At 36.4% G+C, this 18,978-nt stretch overlaps 1 protein-coding gene across 20 annotated transcripts in view; it reads left to right on the forward strand.

Moving 5' to 3' along the window:
* NRXN1 (neurexin 1) overlaps positions 1 to 18,978 on the forward strand; it is a 1,133,502-nt gene that overhangs the window by 322,472 nt on the left and 792,052 nt on the right. Inside the window, exon 4 of one of the 20 annotated variants that reach the window (XM_073897734.1) lies at positions 7,632 to 7,756. The exons of the other annotated variants lie outside the window; for them this stretch is intronic. Within the exon in view, the coding sequence (XP_073753835.1) occupies positions 7,632 to 7,657 (26 nt within the window). The 3' untranslated portion in view covers positions 7,658 to 7,756. Of the gene's footprint in view, positions 1 to 7,631; positions 7,757 to 18,978 lie in introns of those variants that run through there. 20 annotated transcript variants of the gene reach the window in all.

Below are 18,978 nucleotides of genomic sequence, written 5' to 3' on the forward strand. Positions count from 1 at the left end.
TTTTTTTAATATTTTATTTATTTATTTGACAGAGAGATAGCACAAGTAGGCAGAGCGGCAGGTAGAGGGAGAGGGAGAAGCAGGCCCTCCGCTGAGCAGGGATCCTGAGGTGGGGCTCAATCCCAGGACCCCGGGATCATGACTTGAGCCAAAGGCAGACGCTTAACTGACTGAGCCACCCAGGTGCCGGTTTTAACCCTTTCTTTATTCCTCTCCTCCCCATGGTATATTTTCTTATATTTTATACTCTATTATTTTGTGAGCTCTTTAACTGATTTTTTAAAGAAATGCTCATTTTTTACTGTGTTTGTGTCTCCTACCAATTATACTATCATTTTTGATATCTCCTTTCTACTCAAAGAGTCCCCTATAATATTTCTCACAGGGCTGGTTTAGTGGTCATGAACTCCTTTAGTTTTTGTTTGTCTGGGAAACTCTTCATCTCTCCTTCTGTTCCAAATGATGGCCTTGCTAGATAGAATATTCTTGTCTGCACATTTTTCCCATGAAGCACTTTGAATATATCATGCCACTCTCTTATGGCTTGCAAAGTTTCTGCTGAAAAATTTCCTGCTAGCATTATGGGTTTTCCTATAAGTTATTGTCTTCTTTTGTCTTGCTGCTTTTATTTTTTTTTTTCTTTATCATGATATTTGGTCAGTTTAATTACAATATGTCTTGGTGTGGATCTGGTTCTGTCGATTTTGATGGGAGGTCTCTGTGCCTCCTGGATCTGGGTATCTGTTTCCATCCCCAGATTAGGAAAGTTTTTAGATGCTATTTCTTCAAATAAATTATCTGCCCCCTTTTCTCTCTCTTCTTCTTCCTATAATACAATATATTCCATTTGATGGAGTCACTGAGTTCCCTAAGTCTATTGTCATTTTGTATAATTCTTCTTTCTTGCTTTTGTTATGCTTAATTTCTTTCCCTTACTTTGTCTTCTTTTTTTTTTAAGATTTTATTTATTTATTTGACAGAGACACAGCGAGAGAGGGAACACAAGCAGGGGGAGTGGGAGAGGGAGAAGCAGGCTTCCCGCGGAACAGGGAGCCCGATGCGGGGCTCAATCCCAGGACCTGAGCCGAAGGCAGACACTTAACGACTGAGCCACCTAGGTGCCCCTCCATTACTTTGTCTTCTAAATCATTAATTTGTTCTTCTACTTCTTCCAGCCTACTGTTCATGTTCATCAAGCATGTTTCTAATCTTGTTTATTTTAACACTTTATCTCTGTTATTCCTTATCTCTACGTCTCACTCATGTCTTCCACTCTTCTCAAGTCCAGTGATGATCCTTATGATTATTACTTTAAATTCTCTATCAGCCATGTTACTTATATCTCTTTTGCTTAGATCTCTGACCGTGGCCTTCTCTTGTTCTTTCATTAAGGATAAATTTCTCTGTCTTCTTATTTCGTGTAAGTCTCTGCCTGATTCTTTGTGTTAGGAAAGTCATCTGTGTCTCCTCTTCTGGAAGTTAATGGCTTAACGAAGGAGAAGTCCTGTAGTGCCCTGCCATGTAGTTTCCCCTGTTTCCCAGGGCCTGGTGCTTCTGGGAGTGTATTTTATGTCCCTGGGAATGTCTTCTTTTGTGTTCTGGCTTATTTATCCTTCAGGCCAGTCATCTGCAGAGAATTTCTTTGCCTGTTGTGGGCACTATTTGGTTCCTGATCTGAATGTAGTGTATTTGAACTATGTGTGGTCTGGTCTGTTTGCAAAATGTAACCTGTCACCACCACCAGGGAACTAAGGCTCTGAAAAACTCCTGCATGGGGAGACATAGTGTGACCAGGAGTTTGGGTTGGTCTTCTGGGGGAAGGGGCCCACCATGCTGGGACTGAGGCAAGTGTGAGTGGAAGAGGCAGTTCCCCGGAGGTAGGGATCCTGGGTTGGTGTAAGCAAGTTAGGTAGCAAGTGTTGGTGCTGTGCTGATTCCTGCAGGTGGACCTGTGCTTTTGCTGAGGGGCAGGGGAGGGAAATGGCACCAGCCAATTCCTTTGTTCCTGGAGTGGTCTTTCCATGAATGCTGTCTTTCTGGGACAGACTCCAAGATGAGTGAATAACTTTTCCACTGTGTGCCCCAAGTGCTCCTCACATTGCTGTTTCCATGCTATATGTCTGTGTGTTGTTTTCGTGCCTTCTCTCCAAGAGCAGCCCAATGCCCTCTGGGCTCTATCCCAGCCAAGCCTGCTGACCTTTAAAACTTCAGGCTTTAAACCCTGCTGGTTGCAAGGACTCATGAAATTCGCACACACACCCTTTTTCAAGCCAATTGCTATGCAGATTCATTTTCCCTGTGTGCTAGTCCATCTCTCATCCTTCTCCGAAACTGCAGCACCTTCCCCACTGCAGCAGCCATGATCCATTTCTCTCCCAAACTGCATCTCCCTACTTCCTACCTTTTTTGATGTGGTCTTTTCTCTACCTTTAGTCATGGAGTTTGTTCTGCTACTCTTCAGGCTGGTTTCTGGGGTATTTAGGATGGTTCTATAGTTATCTAGTTGTCTTAATGGAATGAGGCAAGCCTGTAGTTTTTCTACTCTGCCACCATCTTCCCTCTTTTTCCAGAAATATCAACAAAAAGCCATCATTTTAGTTATATACACACATGCATACACTGTTGATTTTTTTTTGAATTTTAGGAAAACGAAATGTAATATTTTCAATGTGCAGTTCAAACTCAGAAAGCACAAAATTTTGTGATCTGCAAAAATAGACTATTGTATAAATGAGTAAGGCAAATTGTTACCTTATTATTTAATTACTAGGCTTACTGGGATAAGTGGAAATGCAGACAAGACTAGGTCTTGGTTTTCTGAAAAGGAAACCAAGTTTCAGTTGGTTACAAACCATTTGTAAGGAAAATTTTCAGATTTTTTCTTAGTAGTAAAAGGACACAATGGGACATAGATGTATAAGGCAAGGTAAAGAAATCTTTGTCTCAAACTTGAGAATCAGACCTGCTATTTAGTGCAGTATTATTTGCAGCATGCATATCACTGATATGTATGCTTATTACAATAATTTTAAGAAAGATGATGGTACAGAATTGTGCAAACACGTGGACAATTTTCCAATGGATGGAAATAATGCATTTTTATAAAGGGTCACCTTTTCCAAATTTGTAAAAGGGTATCTGTGTATACACAATAATTCTGACAATCCTGATAGAGATTTGTCAGTGGGATGGAGAGTTCAGCTCAACTCAGTATTCTTTCCGCATCACCCCCACCCACCTTCTTCCCTTCAAAGTCTCTCTCTCCTCTTCTGATTCATGGACTGCTAACTTTATTAACCTTGACACTGGAGCCAATATCTTCTCCTATATTGCCTTGGCAATAGATTTAATTAAAAATATAAATCTTCTGAGTAGATTGAAATCCACACAGCACTTTATAAATGCTTTTATTTTCTCATTAAGATAATCAATATTTCAGTCTTGTATTTGAAAATTACTGTCTAGGTGTTAGTTTTTTAAGATTTATTTTTTTAATAGTGATTGATCTTTTGGGGATTGTAATGGTTAATTTTTGTTTGAGGGAACTTGTTTGAAGAAAAACAAGTAAAATTTATTATTTCTTTTGCTATAGCAAAGGATGTTTGTGTGTTTGTGGGGTGTGTGTGTGTGTGTGTGTGTGTGCGCGCGCACGTGTGCGCAATGATACATATTATTACTATTGCTAGAACAGCAAGAGGTAGGTTCCAAATTTCATAAATGAAGCACTTATTGAATACCATATGGCTCCATCATTAGTATTACAATGTTAACATAGTGACTCTGTCTTCAAAGAGCATAAATGTTGTGAACAGAATCTTGCTTAGAATGTTATATAAATTTTAGGGGCACCTGGGTGGTTCAGGCATTAAGCGTTTGCCTTCAGCTCAGGTCATGATCCCAGGGTCCTGGGATGGAGCCCTGCATCGGGCTCCCTGCTCAGCGGGGAGTCTGCTTCTCCTTCTCCCTCTGTTCTTCCATCTCCCGGTCGTGCTTGCTATCTCACTCTCTTTCACATGCTTTCAAATAAAGAAAATCTTAGAAAAAAGAATGATATATGAATTCTTAATAATATATGAGTTGTTTAACATGTGATTTCAGAAGTGGCAATTTTGTTTCAGAAAAAATATTTTTGATGTAATTCAATAAGGAATTATTTCTCTTTAAGTGTGAGAGACATTTGATTAAAGATATCTTTTAACAGATCTATGATAATTCTTGCTTTATAGGTTTAAAAAACTATGGATTTTTGTGTGTATGTGAAATACAGTGTCTCTATATGCTAACTCTCTTTGTAGTCTCTTTCAATTTCATGAGCTCCAAAAAGCATTTAAAAATGTTTAGAATACTTTTTATTAACTTAATCCTCTTTCATTATTCTTTCTAGCCATATTCTAATTTCTTTTAAATTAAGCAAATGATATTCATGACCATGGTATATGATACCGATGAATTAAGACTCAGTCCCACTTTTTTTTTCTTTAAGTACAAGATCAAAATGAGTTATTTAGAATGGAGAGAATTTATATTGTTTAATTTATGTCACTCTTCTTTCAATTAAGGATTTAAAATGACTACATTGCAGTCTTGTTGAAACCATCAGTCAGTGTGAAAATCTGTTTATTGACAAAAAGAGGTAACATGATGACAGATATCATTTTAGATAGTTTGCATCATTACCTAATGGATCTGTCACTTTCTGTACCTCTGAAACAAATAATGCAATATATGTTAAGAAAAAAAAAAAAGAAGAAGACAGCAGGAAGGGAAGAATGAAGAGGGGGAAATTGGAGTGGGAGACAAATCATGAGAGACTATGGACTCTGAGAAACAAACTGAGGGTTCTAGAGGGGAGGGGGGTGGGGGGATGGGTCAGCCTGGTGATGGGTATTAAAGAGGGCACGTTCTGCATGGAGCACTGGGTGTTATACTCAAACAATGAATCATGGAACACTACATCAAAAACTAATGATGTAATGTATGGTGATTAACATAATAAAATTAAATTAAAAGTATATATATAAAAAAAGGTTTCTGAATTTGAACTATAATTTATGAGGAATATGATTCTTACTGACTCTAGAACCATAAACCTGTGCCCAGGATACCCCACGGCAAAGTTCTGTGATACTGAGAGTAAAAGCTCTTTAATCTGACATTGGTTTATTTAAATCATAAACAATTAGAAACAAATGTCATTTTGCAGTCGACTCCGTGCTCTGTTTTTCTTTAATGAAAATACCAGATAATCCAAACATAATTAATTCAAAATTTATTTTTATGGATATTATCTTTAATATTAATGAGGTTTGCCCACATTTGTATGAGTCATGATTTCTGAGATTTCTTTTTCTGTTTCATACTCTATATAAAAGTTGAATAGTTGAAAACTAGCTGAAAGGTCTACCATTCTATGCAGATAATTTTTGTACTAGTATGTAATATGGGTTTTTGTTTGTTTTATCTAATAGAATAACTTCAGATTAGCTGTTATAAGAATTACATTTCCATGTGTACCATCCAACTGCTTATGTTTTTTTAAAAATGGATTTGCCCCTTGTGCTGGAAAAATTACTCAGTTAACACCATGATAATAGTAGTGATTTTCAGAAAAGGATCTGTGGATCCTTTTCTCTGTAATTTACTTGCTGTTTCTGACAACCCTTCACAATGGCTGTAATCAGTGTGGTGATTTTTCCCATGAACTCTGCCCAGAGCTGCCCATCACTGTTTCACTCACATGTTTTTAAGTATTACTTTACCTTTCTCAGTTTGCCATTGATTGCAATTAATGAGAGGTTTTTTTTAATTGTTAAGAACTTTCCACTCATAAACACTATAAACATGAGTGAAATGTATTTTTCTCTCGAAAGGAAACAGAATTATGGAATTTAAATAATTTAAATAAATGTTAGAGATTATCTAGTGCTACCAATCAACACACATAGTAAAAAGGGAAAAATGGGTTTCACAGGCTAAGCATCAAGGCCAAGTCACAAAGAGATTGGGTAAGAGATTAGACCTTTTGACTCTCTTCATTTCTCCATAATTCGCCCATTAAGTGGCTTACTAATAGCAGTGAATTAAATCTAAATGTGCAAATACAAATGTAGGTAATTATTGCTTATCTCAGTTATCAGAACACTCCCAGAGGGCAGACACTTCAGTGCTGTGGTTCACTTTTGTATTTGTAGTACTTAAAATGGTGATATCAGATGCTCAATAAATATTTTTGAATAAGTAAATGAATAGTTAGTTGAATAATATCCCGTCACATACATGCACAATTTTTCCCCCTTAATTACCTGGATTTTTAAATAGTGTTGTGTTTTATTTACTTCTTTAGCTGTCTACATAACTTATTTTTCTTTTTTGTATAATATGTATAATCTTACCACTACATTAAAGGTATAATATTTATCCACCCAGATAGTTTTTTTATTTTTTGTTTTCCATATGAAGCCATATGACATGTGATTATTCTTCTAATTAAATTGATTGAATGAATTCATTTAGTCATTAATATGTTAAACAGTTTAACTTCATGATTTAAAGAGCTGTCACTAAAAATATTTTTTATAATTATGAGTCATGGGTTAAAATACATGAACTCTAACTTGCTGGTTATTGAGAGTGTGAAATGAGAAAATAAATGTTTAGAAATATTTGTCCCAATAGTAAAACTCTTTCTATATTCTCCTCCCTATTACCGCCTTCTTTTCATGGGAAATAGTTTCCCAGGAGTATTTCTCATCCTTTTTTCCTTCTTCAAGAAGATCTAGGAACCTTATATATGCTCCGCGGCTAACACAGTGTGTGTTTTGTTGTTGTTGTTGTTGTTTTTGGTCTTGGGTCAGATACTCTTAAATCTAGGAAATAGCTTGGCTTCAAATATAAATTCTTGGTAGTTTAATTTATCGAGTGTCGCCCTGGAGAATCATGATTAACCACAACTATGCAGGTTTAGTGTAACCGAACTAATAAGGATCATCAAAATGAATCTTGTATTTGAGTGAGCACCTGCAGTGGTGTTCATGCTCCATTCATCTATTACCAAAAACAAGAAAAAAGAAAGATTAGAAGCAAGATGGAAAAAAAGCTGTAAGAAACTGCATTTCTGTCATCTCTTTGCTTTAGTGTTGAATTAACAAGCTGGTGATATATAAGCATGTGGAAATTATGCTGTTTTTCAGTGCACAGTGAGAGAACAAAAACAAAATTCCAGAAACAAACAAACAAAAAAACCCAAATGGTTAATGCAGAGCATATCATTCACAGATATCTCCAGGAGTAATCTCATTTTTTTTTTCCACTGAGTCTGCTGTTGCAATTTTGGCCACGTTTGTGTCTGTAGCCCAGGCTGCTTTAAGGGCAGCCTGCAGCAATCCAGGTTGTAAATGATCTGAACTGGTCTTCTATGCTCAGACACTGGATGATGCTCACCCCTTCTCCTGACTGTGGGTAGCTTTATCAGTGAAAATCTTTCTCCGTTTCTTAAATTCAGACAAACTGGTCCACAGGCATTGAAAGTCTTCCTCAGAGATTCTGGCTTTCCTCCTAGATTAGTTGGTTGTTAATAATTCTGACTTCCCAAATAATAACAATAATTCAAACTGTTCTTCCTGTTTTCCCAGTGGCACAGCTCAAGAAGCATGAGTGATGTGGCTAGTCGTCAGAACGCTAGACTTTGAAGAGAAACAGTCCTGAGCATTTTGGCCATAAATAAATGGGAAGCTTTGGGTACAATTCTCCAAGCCTGACAAGACACATGAAATCCTTGGCCAGTTCTTAAAGCTTTCCACTTGCAGACTATGGTTAAGCACTTCTGCATTTCTAGTCCTATATTTTGTTTCATCGTAGTGACTGTTCACCTCATTTTCTTTCTTGGGGCCTGTCCAGCAGATCTTAGAGCATTTTTGCTTTTTATTTCTCCTTTACACTTTCAGGATTTACAGCAAAGCAGAGAGAATAGGAGTCCTGCATTTCTTGGTAGGAGAGCCATGTTAAACTGGCCAGAGAAGTAAGCATTTTTACCAACTGGATGACACTACAAAGCAAAACGATCTGTTTACTTCCCAAAACTGCCAAGCAGGAGAGCCATCCCACTTCATTATCCCAAATATGAGAGGCCTTTAAGATCATGAGGGAGATGTTGGACCAAGGGAAGATGCCATATCTGGCATGATTCCAAAATACTGACTAGAAATTCAAGGCAGCAAGATTAATCACACTGAGGCATCTTGGGGCTCATGAGGCCCTCTGCAAAAATAAATCTTAATTAAGTTAGGAATTTTATTTTTCCCCCATTTGGAAAAATTTCAAATAGGTTTTTGTTGTTGTTGTTGCTAACACCGTTTGATTTTTAAATAAAATGCATTTTTTTCCAATTACAAATGGAAAATATATTCACTATAGAAAAAATAAAAGAGCAGAAAGCAGAGGAGATAACAATTCTAATCTTTATATAACCATTGTTAACGTTTGCTGAAATGTTGTCTCCATATATTTTTGTAGATGAAATCATATTGCTCATAGGTTATAGCCTGCTTGTCCACTTAATATATATCTAAAGTATTTTGAAGTCATTAGGTAATTCGCTATCATGTGATTTTAATAGCTGTCTAGTATTCCATCATTGGACATAGAATAATTTACCTGACCAATGTCTTCTTGCTCAGTTAGATCATTTCCAATTTGCTACCATTATACTTCTTCCTTTATGATCTCTTAGTACTCTGCTCACAATGCTAATACTCCAGGTTACATTATATTATGGTTAATTGTGAATATATATGTTTGCCCTCTTTTGCTGATAACACCTTCAGCTTTGGGATTTGGTCTTTTTAAATCATTGTCCCACCAGCATCTAGTCCAGGATCAATGTGGGAAATGAAAGGTGTATACCCAAATTATATGAATGAACATAATTTGAAACCTAAGAATTAGATTTTATGTATACGTGGACTTGGTAAGTTTTGACGTATAGCAAAGACTGGGGAAAAAAATGGTTATAGTGTCTTACTATGGAATGCTAGTTTGATTTGCAGATATCCTGCATTATGATCACCATCCCTTCAAAGAGCAACAGAGGGTCAAGAGACCTCCTGCAAATATAGTGTTTCAGACATTTGTCTTTTTTCAAAATTTTATCACCAAAGGGCATTTCTTAAGAATTCTAATTGCAACAATCATAGTTTAACTCTGTTAAATAAATTCTGGTATATAGCAGATTAGGTTTTGAGTTCCAGCTCTGCTCCTCACTAGCTATATAAGTTTGGGTAAGTTATTTAACCTCTCTGTGTACCACTACTTTCTGTCTGTAAAATGTGAGTAAAAATGTCCACCCCAAAGGTTTATGAGGAAAAATTAATTAGTTTTTTTTAAAAAGTTAAATAAAATAATGTATAAAAAACTTAACAACGCCTAATAAATAGCAGTAAATTAATAAATATGACATCTTGGGCTTCTTTTATTTTTCCTTTCCTTAAATCCTCTTGACACTTAGGACTGATGCCATTTCAAACAGTCAGTGACTTGATCCCCTGAGGATTAATGCTTCATGTAGTCCTCATCTGGCAGAGAGAGGGGAGAACACCCTAGATGAAAGAGAAATGAGGTAGCCCTGGCTTTCCTATTTTCCTTTCTTTTAATAGTTATAAATACAAAAGTAGCTATTACATGTCAGAGGTGTCTTCACACTATGTGTTTATAGTTAGTCCAGAGCAAGGCATGCCACTCTGAGATGCAGGCTTCAGGATCTTGCTCTTGGCTCTGATATTTTCTAGAGTCCATCATAAATTAGAGCTCATTTTAAAATAGGATAGGCACATGAAAGAACATTGTAGATTATCCAAACTGCTAAGGTAGACGTCTGTGGTTTGTAGCTCCAGGAAGATTGATGGTTCCTTGGACACTCTGCTCTGTGAGTGGGAATTGAAGGTGTCATCTGGGAAGGCAGATATGAGCTGTCCTCAGAAGTTGAACGGTCCACTCCAGCTGAGTCATCTAGACTGGGATCACAGCTTCCGTGTTCACATCTATTTTTATAGAGCTAAGCCTTCCATGTGCTTGTAGATAAATACCTATTTACTGGGGTACAGATGGACAAGGAACTTCTGACCGGCAGAACTGGATGAGAGTTGGCGTTGTTGAATTCCAGGCTAGAATGGAATTGTGGGCAGAACAGCCCAGTAAGATGCAGGTGTTGTGCGGCATCTAGCAGTGACTGTCAGGCTGTTCATCTGAGTGGTTGGTTCAGGTTTCAGAGATGGGGTGGGGAGAGGGAAGCAGGGAGGAGGGAGAGCTATGTGGCTCCTGGAAGATCACTGAATGTGAACCTAGTTTTGAAATACAGAGAGAATTTTAATAAGCAAAGTTAGCCTAAGGAAGGATTTCAAGATTAGGAAGGTAAACACCTGAAATTCCCATTATATGGAATTCCAGAAATTCCAGAAACCTCAATGAAACCTCCATGCTAATAGCCACAACCAAGAAAAACCCAAATGGTATTTAAGTAATAAATATATTTTAAAACGGAAATGATTTACTTTTTTAAATAATCATCTTTGCTTGAATATGCTGATTATACTGACAAAGTGGTTTTCTTTTCTCCCATGTTCAGTTCATTATAAGGGTTCATAAACTGGAGTTACACTAAGAGGTTTAATGAACAGAGAATAATAACATAAACAAACATAATTGTGACAGTTGAGGGATAAAGATGAGAAGACTCCCACCTCACACTGGCTAGTCTCCAAATCTTCAATTCTTTGAATATCCTTCAGCATATTCACAATGGTGGTAGCTGTAGTTTGGTTTTTATTTGTTTGTTTGTTTTTTTATAACATCTGTGCAACACATCCTAATGCAGGGATTAGAAATGGTCTGTTTTGTTTTGTTTAGTGAACTGTCAAAGAAAGAAGAGAAGGAGGGATGAAGGGAGGAAAGAAAGGAAGGACATTGAATGTCCATGGCTTTAACAAAACCCAATAAACCTAACAAGGTTACTATGTTATTATCTATTTTCCATAGCTCCCTCTTGTTTATAACACACACACACCACGCCACCCACTTGTATTTATACACAGCACTTGACCTTAAAAAGCTTTGAACCTCTGCTGAAAGGCTCTTATTTTCCTGATACCATAGTTAGTGATGGCCTTTGATTACTCATCCAGCTTTGGACTCATTGTCAAATCCTAAATGAAATCACTGTGTGAATTTGAACATATTACTTGATGTTTCTGAGCCTAGTTGCCTTATGTGTAGCATAGACACATTACAGATTAATAGCTATATTGTATTGGGATTATATACAGCAATATAAAGTTTGTTTTTTGAGAATACAATGACTTCATCTTTTTTTAATATGCAACATGTTTCTCCCTTCACTGCCCACATACCAGCCATGGTGTTGTCTGTGTGGCTCTGTCAGTCCATAGCCAACTTTATTAATGGTAATGTGGCTAAGCCAGTTTTTTGGGCCTCCATACTCACATACATATGCAAAATATTTATATTACAGCATAGGCTTTATTATCTAGCCTCAGAAAGAAGATAAACTTTCCACAGGGGTCTTCCCCCCCTTTGACTCACATACAATGATATATCATTTGATGAATGTTTAGTATATGATGAGCTAGGTACCAATGTTTATATGCATTTTTATATACTAACTCTCATAAAAGTCCTAAAAAGAGGAAACTATTTTTATCTGAAGTCGTATCTTAAAAACCCATGCATTTAACCACTATGTTGTTCTGCCTTTCAAAGAATAGCAAAGAGAACAAACATCCAGGAGTAACTAAAGATGTGGAGATCAGAGACCAAAAATATCGCCCTAGCTTCTGTCTGTTGGAGAAAAAGAACAGAACAATGTATGTATAGATTATAATTCTAAGTGAAATTCTTCCACCTGATACCAAAACAAGAATTTCTATTTTCAAATGCAAAGTCTTATTAAAATAATCAAAGGAAGTCTTAATCTTGTCCAAAGAGATACCAATTAAGATTTTATCATCCTATTATTGAGAATCACAGTAAAAATTTACACTGGAAGCTAAACTATCATCATTATAAATATGGATATTATTCTAAGTAGAACAGAAATCTGGTCTAGAAATCTGTATAATTAATTGTGTTTCAATGGGGTCGGAAGGGTTGGGGGTGGGGAATATATGTGGAGTGTGGACACCAACCTATTAGACTTACTAGACTTTCTATTGATTCTTTAAACCTTGCCAAATAATCAGAATTTGATGTCTTAAGATTCTTAGAATCTTTAAAGTAATAAATGTTTAATAAGTTTAATAATTTTTAAATTATTAAATGTCATTATTTTAGTAATGATAAACATTTTTAAACAAAGTAACACACGTCTTTTGAATGCCAGTTTTGAAGTTCTTACCATGCTAGACACTGCAGAGGATACAAAGAAATGAAATTAAGGAACCAGCTTCCAAGAAGCTAACAATCTAGTTTGTGCTCATGTATATATATACACACAAATAATTGAGTAACACTAACATGAAGGTTCTTTTAGTTAGTGGACTTTCCACCAGTCTATGTCCAGAAGTAAGAACAGTACTAGCGCCTAGTAGTCACTTAATAAATATTTAACAAGACTAAACAAATGGAAAGGTGAGAGAGAAATAGTTGTAATAAGTAATAGAAAAGATATCACGCATATCTCTTAGTAGTACCCAGAAAGTATGGGATTAAATGTCAAATTAACAATAAAGGACATAGTTAAAGAGTTCAAAGGATGACATTTGAGAGGATTAAAAGAAATTATGTTGCTGAAGGTGCTCATCATGTTGTCTGACATTTGCTAAATCCTAACAATTGTCAGTTCCTAAAATCTAATATAGTAATTGAGTAAACCGTGTGTTTTCCATACCCAGAGATATATATGTGGAAAGAGATTGACATGATAATTTAGGTCAACTAGAATGAAATCAAGTCTTGTATTTATAACTAATGAGTTGGCAGAGCAGGAGACCACTTGCTTATATGAGTAAATTTATTTCCTTTGTTTTCAGCTCAGAATTTATTAATTTTTTTCACCCATATTCTATTATTTTGTTTTCTATTATTACTTAGCCAATTGTTTGAGTCTATTTTTCATCAGTGATTTGTGTTTTAATTGAGTCAGTATTGCATAGATTTCTTCCAAATATACTGTGGATTGCAGCTTCTTAAATGCTTCTCCTTTGTGAAAAGAAGTTGGTTTGGTTTTAATCTGTGGTAACCTTCTAAACTCTGAAATGGTTGTTTTATATCAGGCTATCTTTTGGCAATTCTGTTAAACATTTGTACACTGAAGTGGCACACTATGCAAACTTCAACTTGAAAATATTAAAAAAAAAAAACCCTCCCTGTCACATGGAATAGATATTTAGACCTCAGTTTTTATACCTGCATTACATTTTCATTCCTTGCATTTATATCAGTCATCACACACATTGACTGTTGCTCATCAGATACTTCACTAGGTATGTTGGGGCTAGAAAGTGTGATTCATGTTCTCTAAACCCAAGAACCTTTATCCTTACGGTAGTGATAAAATATGCACACATTGTTTGAAAAAAAATAACTATACAGAGGGATGTGGGTACAGTAAGTGCCGAATGAGTTGCTCCAAAAAGAAGTGCTTTAAGAGTTCAGGCAACAATAACATTGGAAAAGAGATCAATAAGTATGGAATCTGATGACGGGTCGGGGTAGGAACTTGACAGAAAAGGTGACAACTGAGCTGGGCCTTGAAGGATGGATGGAGAAAAGCAGAGAGTGTTTCATATGGGTATAGAAAGAGAGAATGTAGCAGGTGCACTGAGCAAAAAGACAATAAGGCACCATACAGGAGATAGTTTATTATGCTATCTAGGATGAAGTTCATTGTGGGTGAGTTTTAAAAGATGTCTGGATAAATTAGGTTGGAGATATGATGTTTGTGGGAGTTACTTAAATGTCTAGAAGTAGATGGCATATTTATAAACTCTCTGTATCTATGTAGTAATAATAACAATATTTCAAAACAATTTCCAGTTTACAAATCACTTTTATATATCTAGTTTCTCATGTGATCTTTACAGAAACCCTGTGAGAAATATTCTTAAAGTTAAAATCATAGATAATAGAAACTGAGGGTCAAACAGTGGAGGCTTACCCAATGTCACAGATCTAGACATCAGAACACAGATGTGAATCCAAGTATGATCTTAAATCCCAGGTTTGCCTTACCACTCCACTTTACCTGAGAAGATGACTATTAATCATTATCATCTGACTAAGATGAAATGAACTCATTTCTGGCTAGATAATACCACTAGAACTGAGGTGTGATCACTCTTTGAGGAGAAGAGGTTGCTTAATCTACATCCTCTGCATTGTTTTCAATGGCTCATTTGTGATTCTGCCACTTTTATAAATAAACAGACCGTATATGGATTTTAACCTGAATTTCTCTGGAGATGCTGCAAATCCCTTTCTATGTCATTATAACATGTAATTAAATGGTAGTTTCAGCTTTTTCCGATTTCACATTCTTTTCATATGCTGAATTGTTATAACATCTTAATGATTTAAACATACCAGGTTATCATTATGCCCATTTAACAAATGTATGAAGGCAAAAAGAGTTAGAACAATCTACCCATCACCTGACTCATATTGGTGGTGGAGCCAAGCATCCTGACCCTCAGATCAGCTAACAGTCCACAGTTCTAGGCTGCTGCCTACGATACTCATCATCATAGTTTGCATTTGGTAGAACAATTTAGCAGCATGTATCAGAAGATACGAAAATATCTGTTGAGAATTTAATATATTTGGATTCTTCCTGGAAACTTGCAATTTCTAACTGAGCCCCAGGCCTTTCTATTATTGTACTTGGCACTATAAAATGAACTAATTAACATTAACCTATTTTTAGCTCATGTAACCAGGTATGAAGACACTTAACCATGGCTAAAGATTGCTGAAGGGAGGACACTATCTTTCACTTCCAAGATGAGCTGTACAGCAGAAAAATGGCCATAGCTCTGATGTTGGACATACACCAACCTAGCTTCTAAGTGTTAGAGACAAGAAGGGGTTATCTTCCTGGGCAGTGACACTAAAAAGAGACAAATACCCCGTAATACAGTACAGTGAGGTCTAAATTAATGGCTTTCTTCTCTCCTCCTTCTAGCTGGATGTGAAAGATTTCATTTGACCGCTTGCAATTTCCAGGAGGATTAAAGTACAAATTGTGGAGCCAAGGGACCCATCCCTGACAATAGAATAGAGTTAGTTAACCTTAACTAAAGGTAATTTAGCTACTGGAAACGGTAACAGGCAAGGGTTAGGAAGGCCGATGCCAGTTCACACTATTTGTCATATATCTTGCCACCTTCCCTAATGTTTCAACTAATTTGCTTCTTATTTTATTTTTTCTTTTTTTTTAAAGATTTTATTTATTTATTGAGAGAGAGAGAGAATGAGAGATAGAGAGCACGAGAGGGAAGAGGGTCAGAGGGAGAAGCAGACTCCCTGCTGAGCAGGGAGCCCGATGTGGGGCTCGATCCCGGGACTCCGGGATCATGACCTGAGCCTAAGACAGTCGCTTAACCAACTGAGCCACCCAGGCATCCTGCTTCTTATTTTAAAAGTAAAAACTGTGTACCTTATTTACAGTTAGATACTAGTTATATAGCTTGCTCATCTCTCTGTTCCTTTGATATTTATATGATCGCTGTCAAGGATGTGATAGTATAATTCAAATTCAGCAAGACTTTAATTTATTGTACATTGGGTGATAATAAAAATATCAAAGCACATCACATTGCCTTTCTATTACACTTTTCCAAGAAGAACAGGGATCTTAACAACATTTGATTTTGCTTTAGGAATAAACTCATCTAGTTCAGGTTATTCCTCAATAGACCAAACAGTATTTTATATTTATATGTGATGTTGTGTTTTGGCAAAATTCAATTGCTAATTAGGGGTAGAATAACCTCTCTCTACAATTTTTTGCTAAGTACGTTTAGATACACGCACACGCACACATGCACACACTGTGCTCCTAACCAGTTTCTTTCTTACACGTGCACGTGTATAAATTGGAAGGTAGAAGAGAACTTATGATGTGTGTTCAAAAGGGGCAGGATGATTTGATTTTTTTTTCCCTCTCTCTGAGCTGACTTTTAATACAGGGTCAAGCCAATCACCCATAGCTGACTCCTTCATGGTGTAGCTGGAACACCCCACATATGGGACATCTGCCAGCCTAGCATTTGCCAGGTCAGGGCTCTGCAGATTCTGTAAAATGTTATTGTTTAAAGGCTTCTGATAAAATTCTGTGGTCATGTGTCAGGGCATTACATTAGAATAAGATTTCTAAATGGACACAGGGTTAAGTTAGCCATTGTAACTGTCATATTTTAAGTATAACTATTAGAAATACAAGCACAAAAGATGCAAAGCCCCATTTTTAGACTGGGAAACAAAATGAGTAGAAGATAGCATTTTCATCACGTGAACTTTGAATAATTGGAGAATAATTTGAATAATTGGAGAATAATTTTTCTGGGATTACAACCTTTCCCAGAGAAAAAGTAAAGCTATTTCCTAGTAACACCGTGTTTTGCTGGTTAGGCTGGTCCCCTTCAATAGATGCTGTTGGTCATGAGGTTATACAGGGACACAAAGCCACCAAGCTCACAGGGCACGAGAGCAGCTCAAATAAATTCTGCGTATGGGAGTTAAAGTGCTGAAATGATGATGCCTCTGAACTAAGGACCAGAGTGAGAACCCTGTTGTGATTTTTGGTATTAGGAGACAAAGATGTCATCTATTTTGTGTGGTCTATTAGTGTTGTTAGAAGAATAAAATGAGATAATGTATCTAAAAGCCCTTTGAAAGGTGTGAAAGGCTATATAAGGACACAGGGGGCCTTGTCTGACCTACATTATAGCAAGATTTTTGATCAGCTGAGAAGCTGACCACAGGGTAACTAAGAGACTGAACTACCATCAAACTTTGATAAAGGAGAGCTTGATGAAAGGGGTGATTTTGTTTACTAAATTTGATAACCCTGAAAGCTTTTTTTAAAATTTTAATTTAAATTCATATAGTTGGAAAGTGTTTTTAAAAAATAGTAATTATTTTTATTGCTTTGGTATACAGAGTAGCAGCATCAGAAAGGAAGGGGAAGGTTTTGGAATCAGACTTCTCTATTTTGGAAGCTGATTCCTGTGATTTATTGTATGATCTCAGCCAGGTTAAGTTCTCTGAACCTGTAAAATAGATTATACATTATGTTTTTTTGAAGATCATGTGATTTAACATAATATATAGCACTTAGCATATTTCTAGAAGTTAGTAAGCATGGAGGTTCCTTTCCCACCTGTAATAATGTAGATTAGTGTTGCACGAAGTGCAGTATCTGAACCAACATTTTAGAATTACCTAGAGGGTTAAAAATGCAGATTCCTGAGGCCTGTTTCAGACCTTCTATAGGTGGATCCTAGGAATGCACTTTTCAACAAACATTCCAGGTAATTAAATTTACCACTGCTGATGACTATCGATTTAGATAGAGACTTATAATAGAAGCTAGCATTTACTATGCAAGCTTGTTCAATTTGAGAATTTAGGAACAAAATTTTAAGTTCAACTGACCCAGGAACTGCATGGAAGTTCCTAGTTTCTACTTTATGTTAATTTTGTCTGTTTTGCTATCATTTGCTTCTTTATCCCAAAGACCAGAAGAGCAATTAAATATTTCTTTTAATTAGGGGGCCTACTAAGTAAAGGTTTTCAAGGTCTTACTGTACTTTGTTGTAATTTAGCATTGAATATGCAGAAAGGAAATTAATAAGCAATAAAGCATATTGAATTTGTCATCTCAAAAAACCAGTTTAAAGTTGATAGACTAACAGAGGTCAAATAAAGATTTGTCCTTTCCCTGCCAAAAAAAAGCAGAAGGAAATAGAGAAGTTCAAGCTAGATGCTTAACAGCCCCATGTGCTCACTTACCAGCAAAGAATTGGGCATACATTTTTAATATGTATAAGCTAAATGTTGAGTCCATTTATTTTTGACATTTTTAAATGTTTATTCATAAATCCTCCAAAGATGGGTAAAGTATATTTAGGCTGAAAAATATGTCAATTTGACATTAACTTAAAAGTCTGAGCTTTATCCAAAGAATAAACTATTGAAATTGTGGAGAGTATTAATGACATCTAATAGCTTGTTGAAAGTACAGAAGTCAAACTCAAGAATAGGCAGAGCAAGAATAAGGTTTATAAGGATCTCTCTGTACAGAGAGGAGGTATGTGTGTTGGAGGGGTGGGTGGCTCACGAATGAGAAACAGGTATATATTTATAGCAGTGGGAATTGAAATATTCTCCATAGTGGTCTGAAGTTAATACATCATATGATCAAGATATGAGTTTATAAATTTCATCTCTTTTGCAGCTTGCTGAAATATCAAGGCCCTTTGACAGTTATCAGGGATACCAATTATCTGTTCAGGAGGTTCTTTCCTAGCATGTGGTTGACAATTGGATTACCTTAAGCAGTAATACAAGTCTACAGCTCCTTTGGAAGCTCTCTGTTCACCCACAATGTGAGGTTGCGAGTAGACGACTTTATCTGCTCTCCCTATTTTCACCTTCTTTTCTTTATATAGGAAAGCCTTGCTAGTTATTGCATATGTTCTCATGGATGCTTTCTAGCCAGCAATTCAGATGGCCCTGGATATTCCCTCACTCGTGAACCATTAAGAGTGTAGTCTTAGCGCACCTGGCTGGCTTAGTTGGTTAAGCATCTGCCTTTGGCTTGGGTCATGATCCCGGGGTCCTGGGGTTGAGTCCCGCATCAGGCTCCTTGCTCAGCTGGGAGCCTGCCTCTCCCTCTGCCTGCCCTTCCATCAGCTTGTGCTCTCTCTCTCTCTCTCTCTCTCTCTTTCTGATAAATAAATAAAAATAAAA

The sequence above is a fragment of the Callorhinus ursinus genome, unplaced genomic scaffold (assembly GCF_003265705.2).
Source record: "Callorhinus ursinus isolate GAN/ISIS: 27379988/994484 unplaced genomic scaffold, GSC_fseal_2.0 scaffold10, whole genome shotgun sequence".
NCBI classification, from domain to species: Eukaryota; Metazoa; Chordata; class Mammalia; order Carnivora; family Otariidae; genus Callorhinus; species Callorhinus ursinus.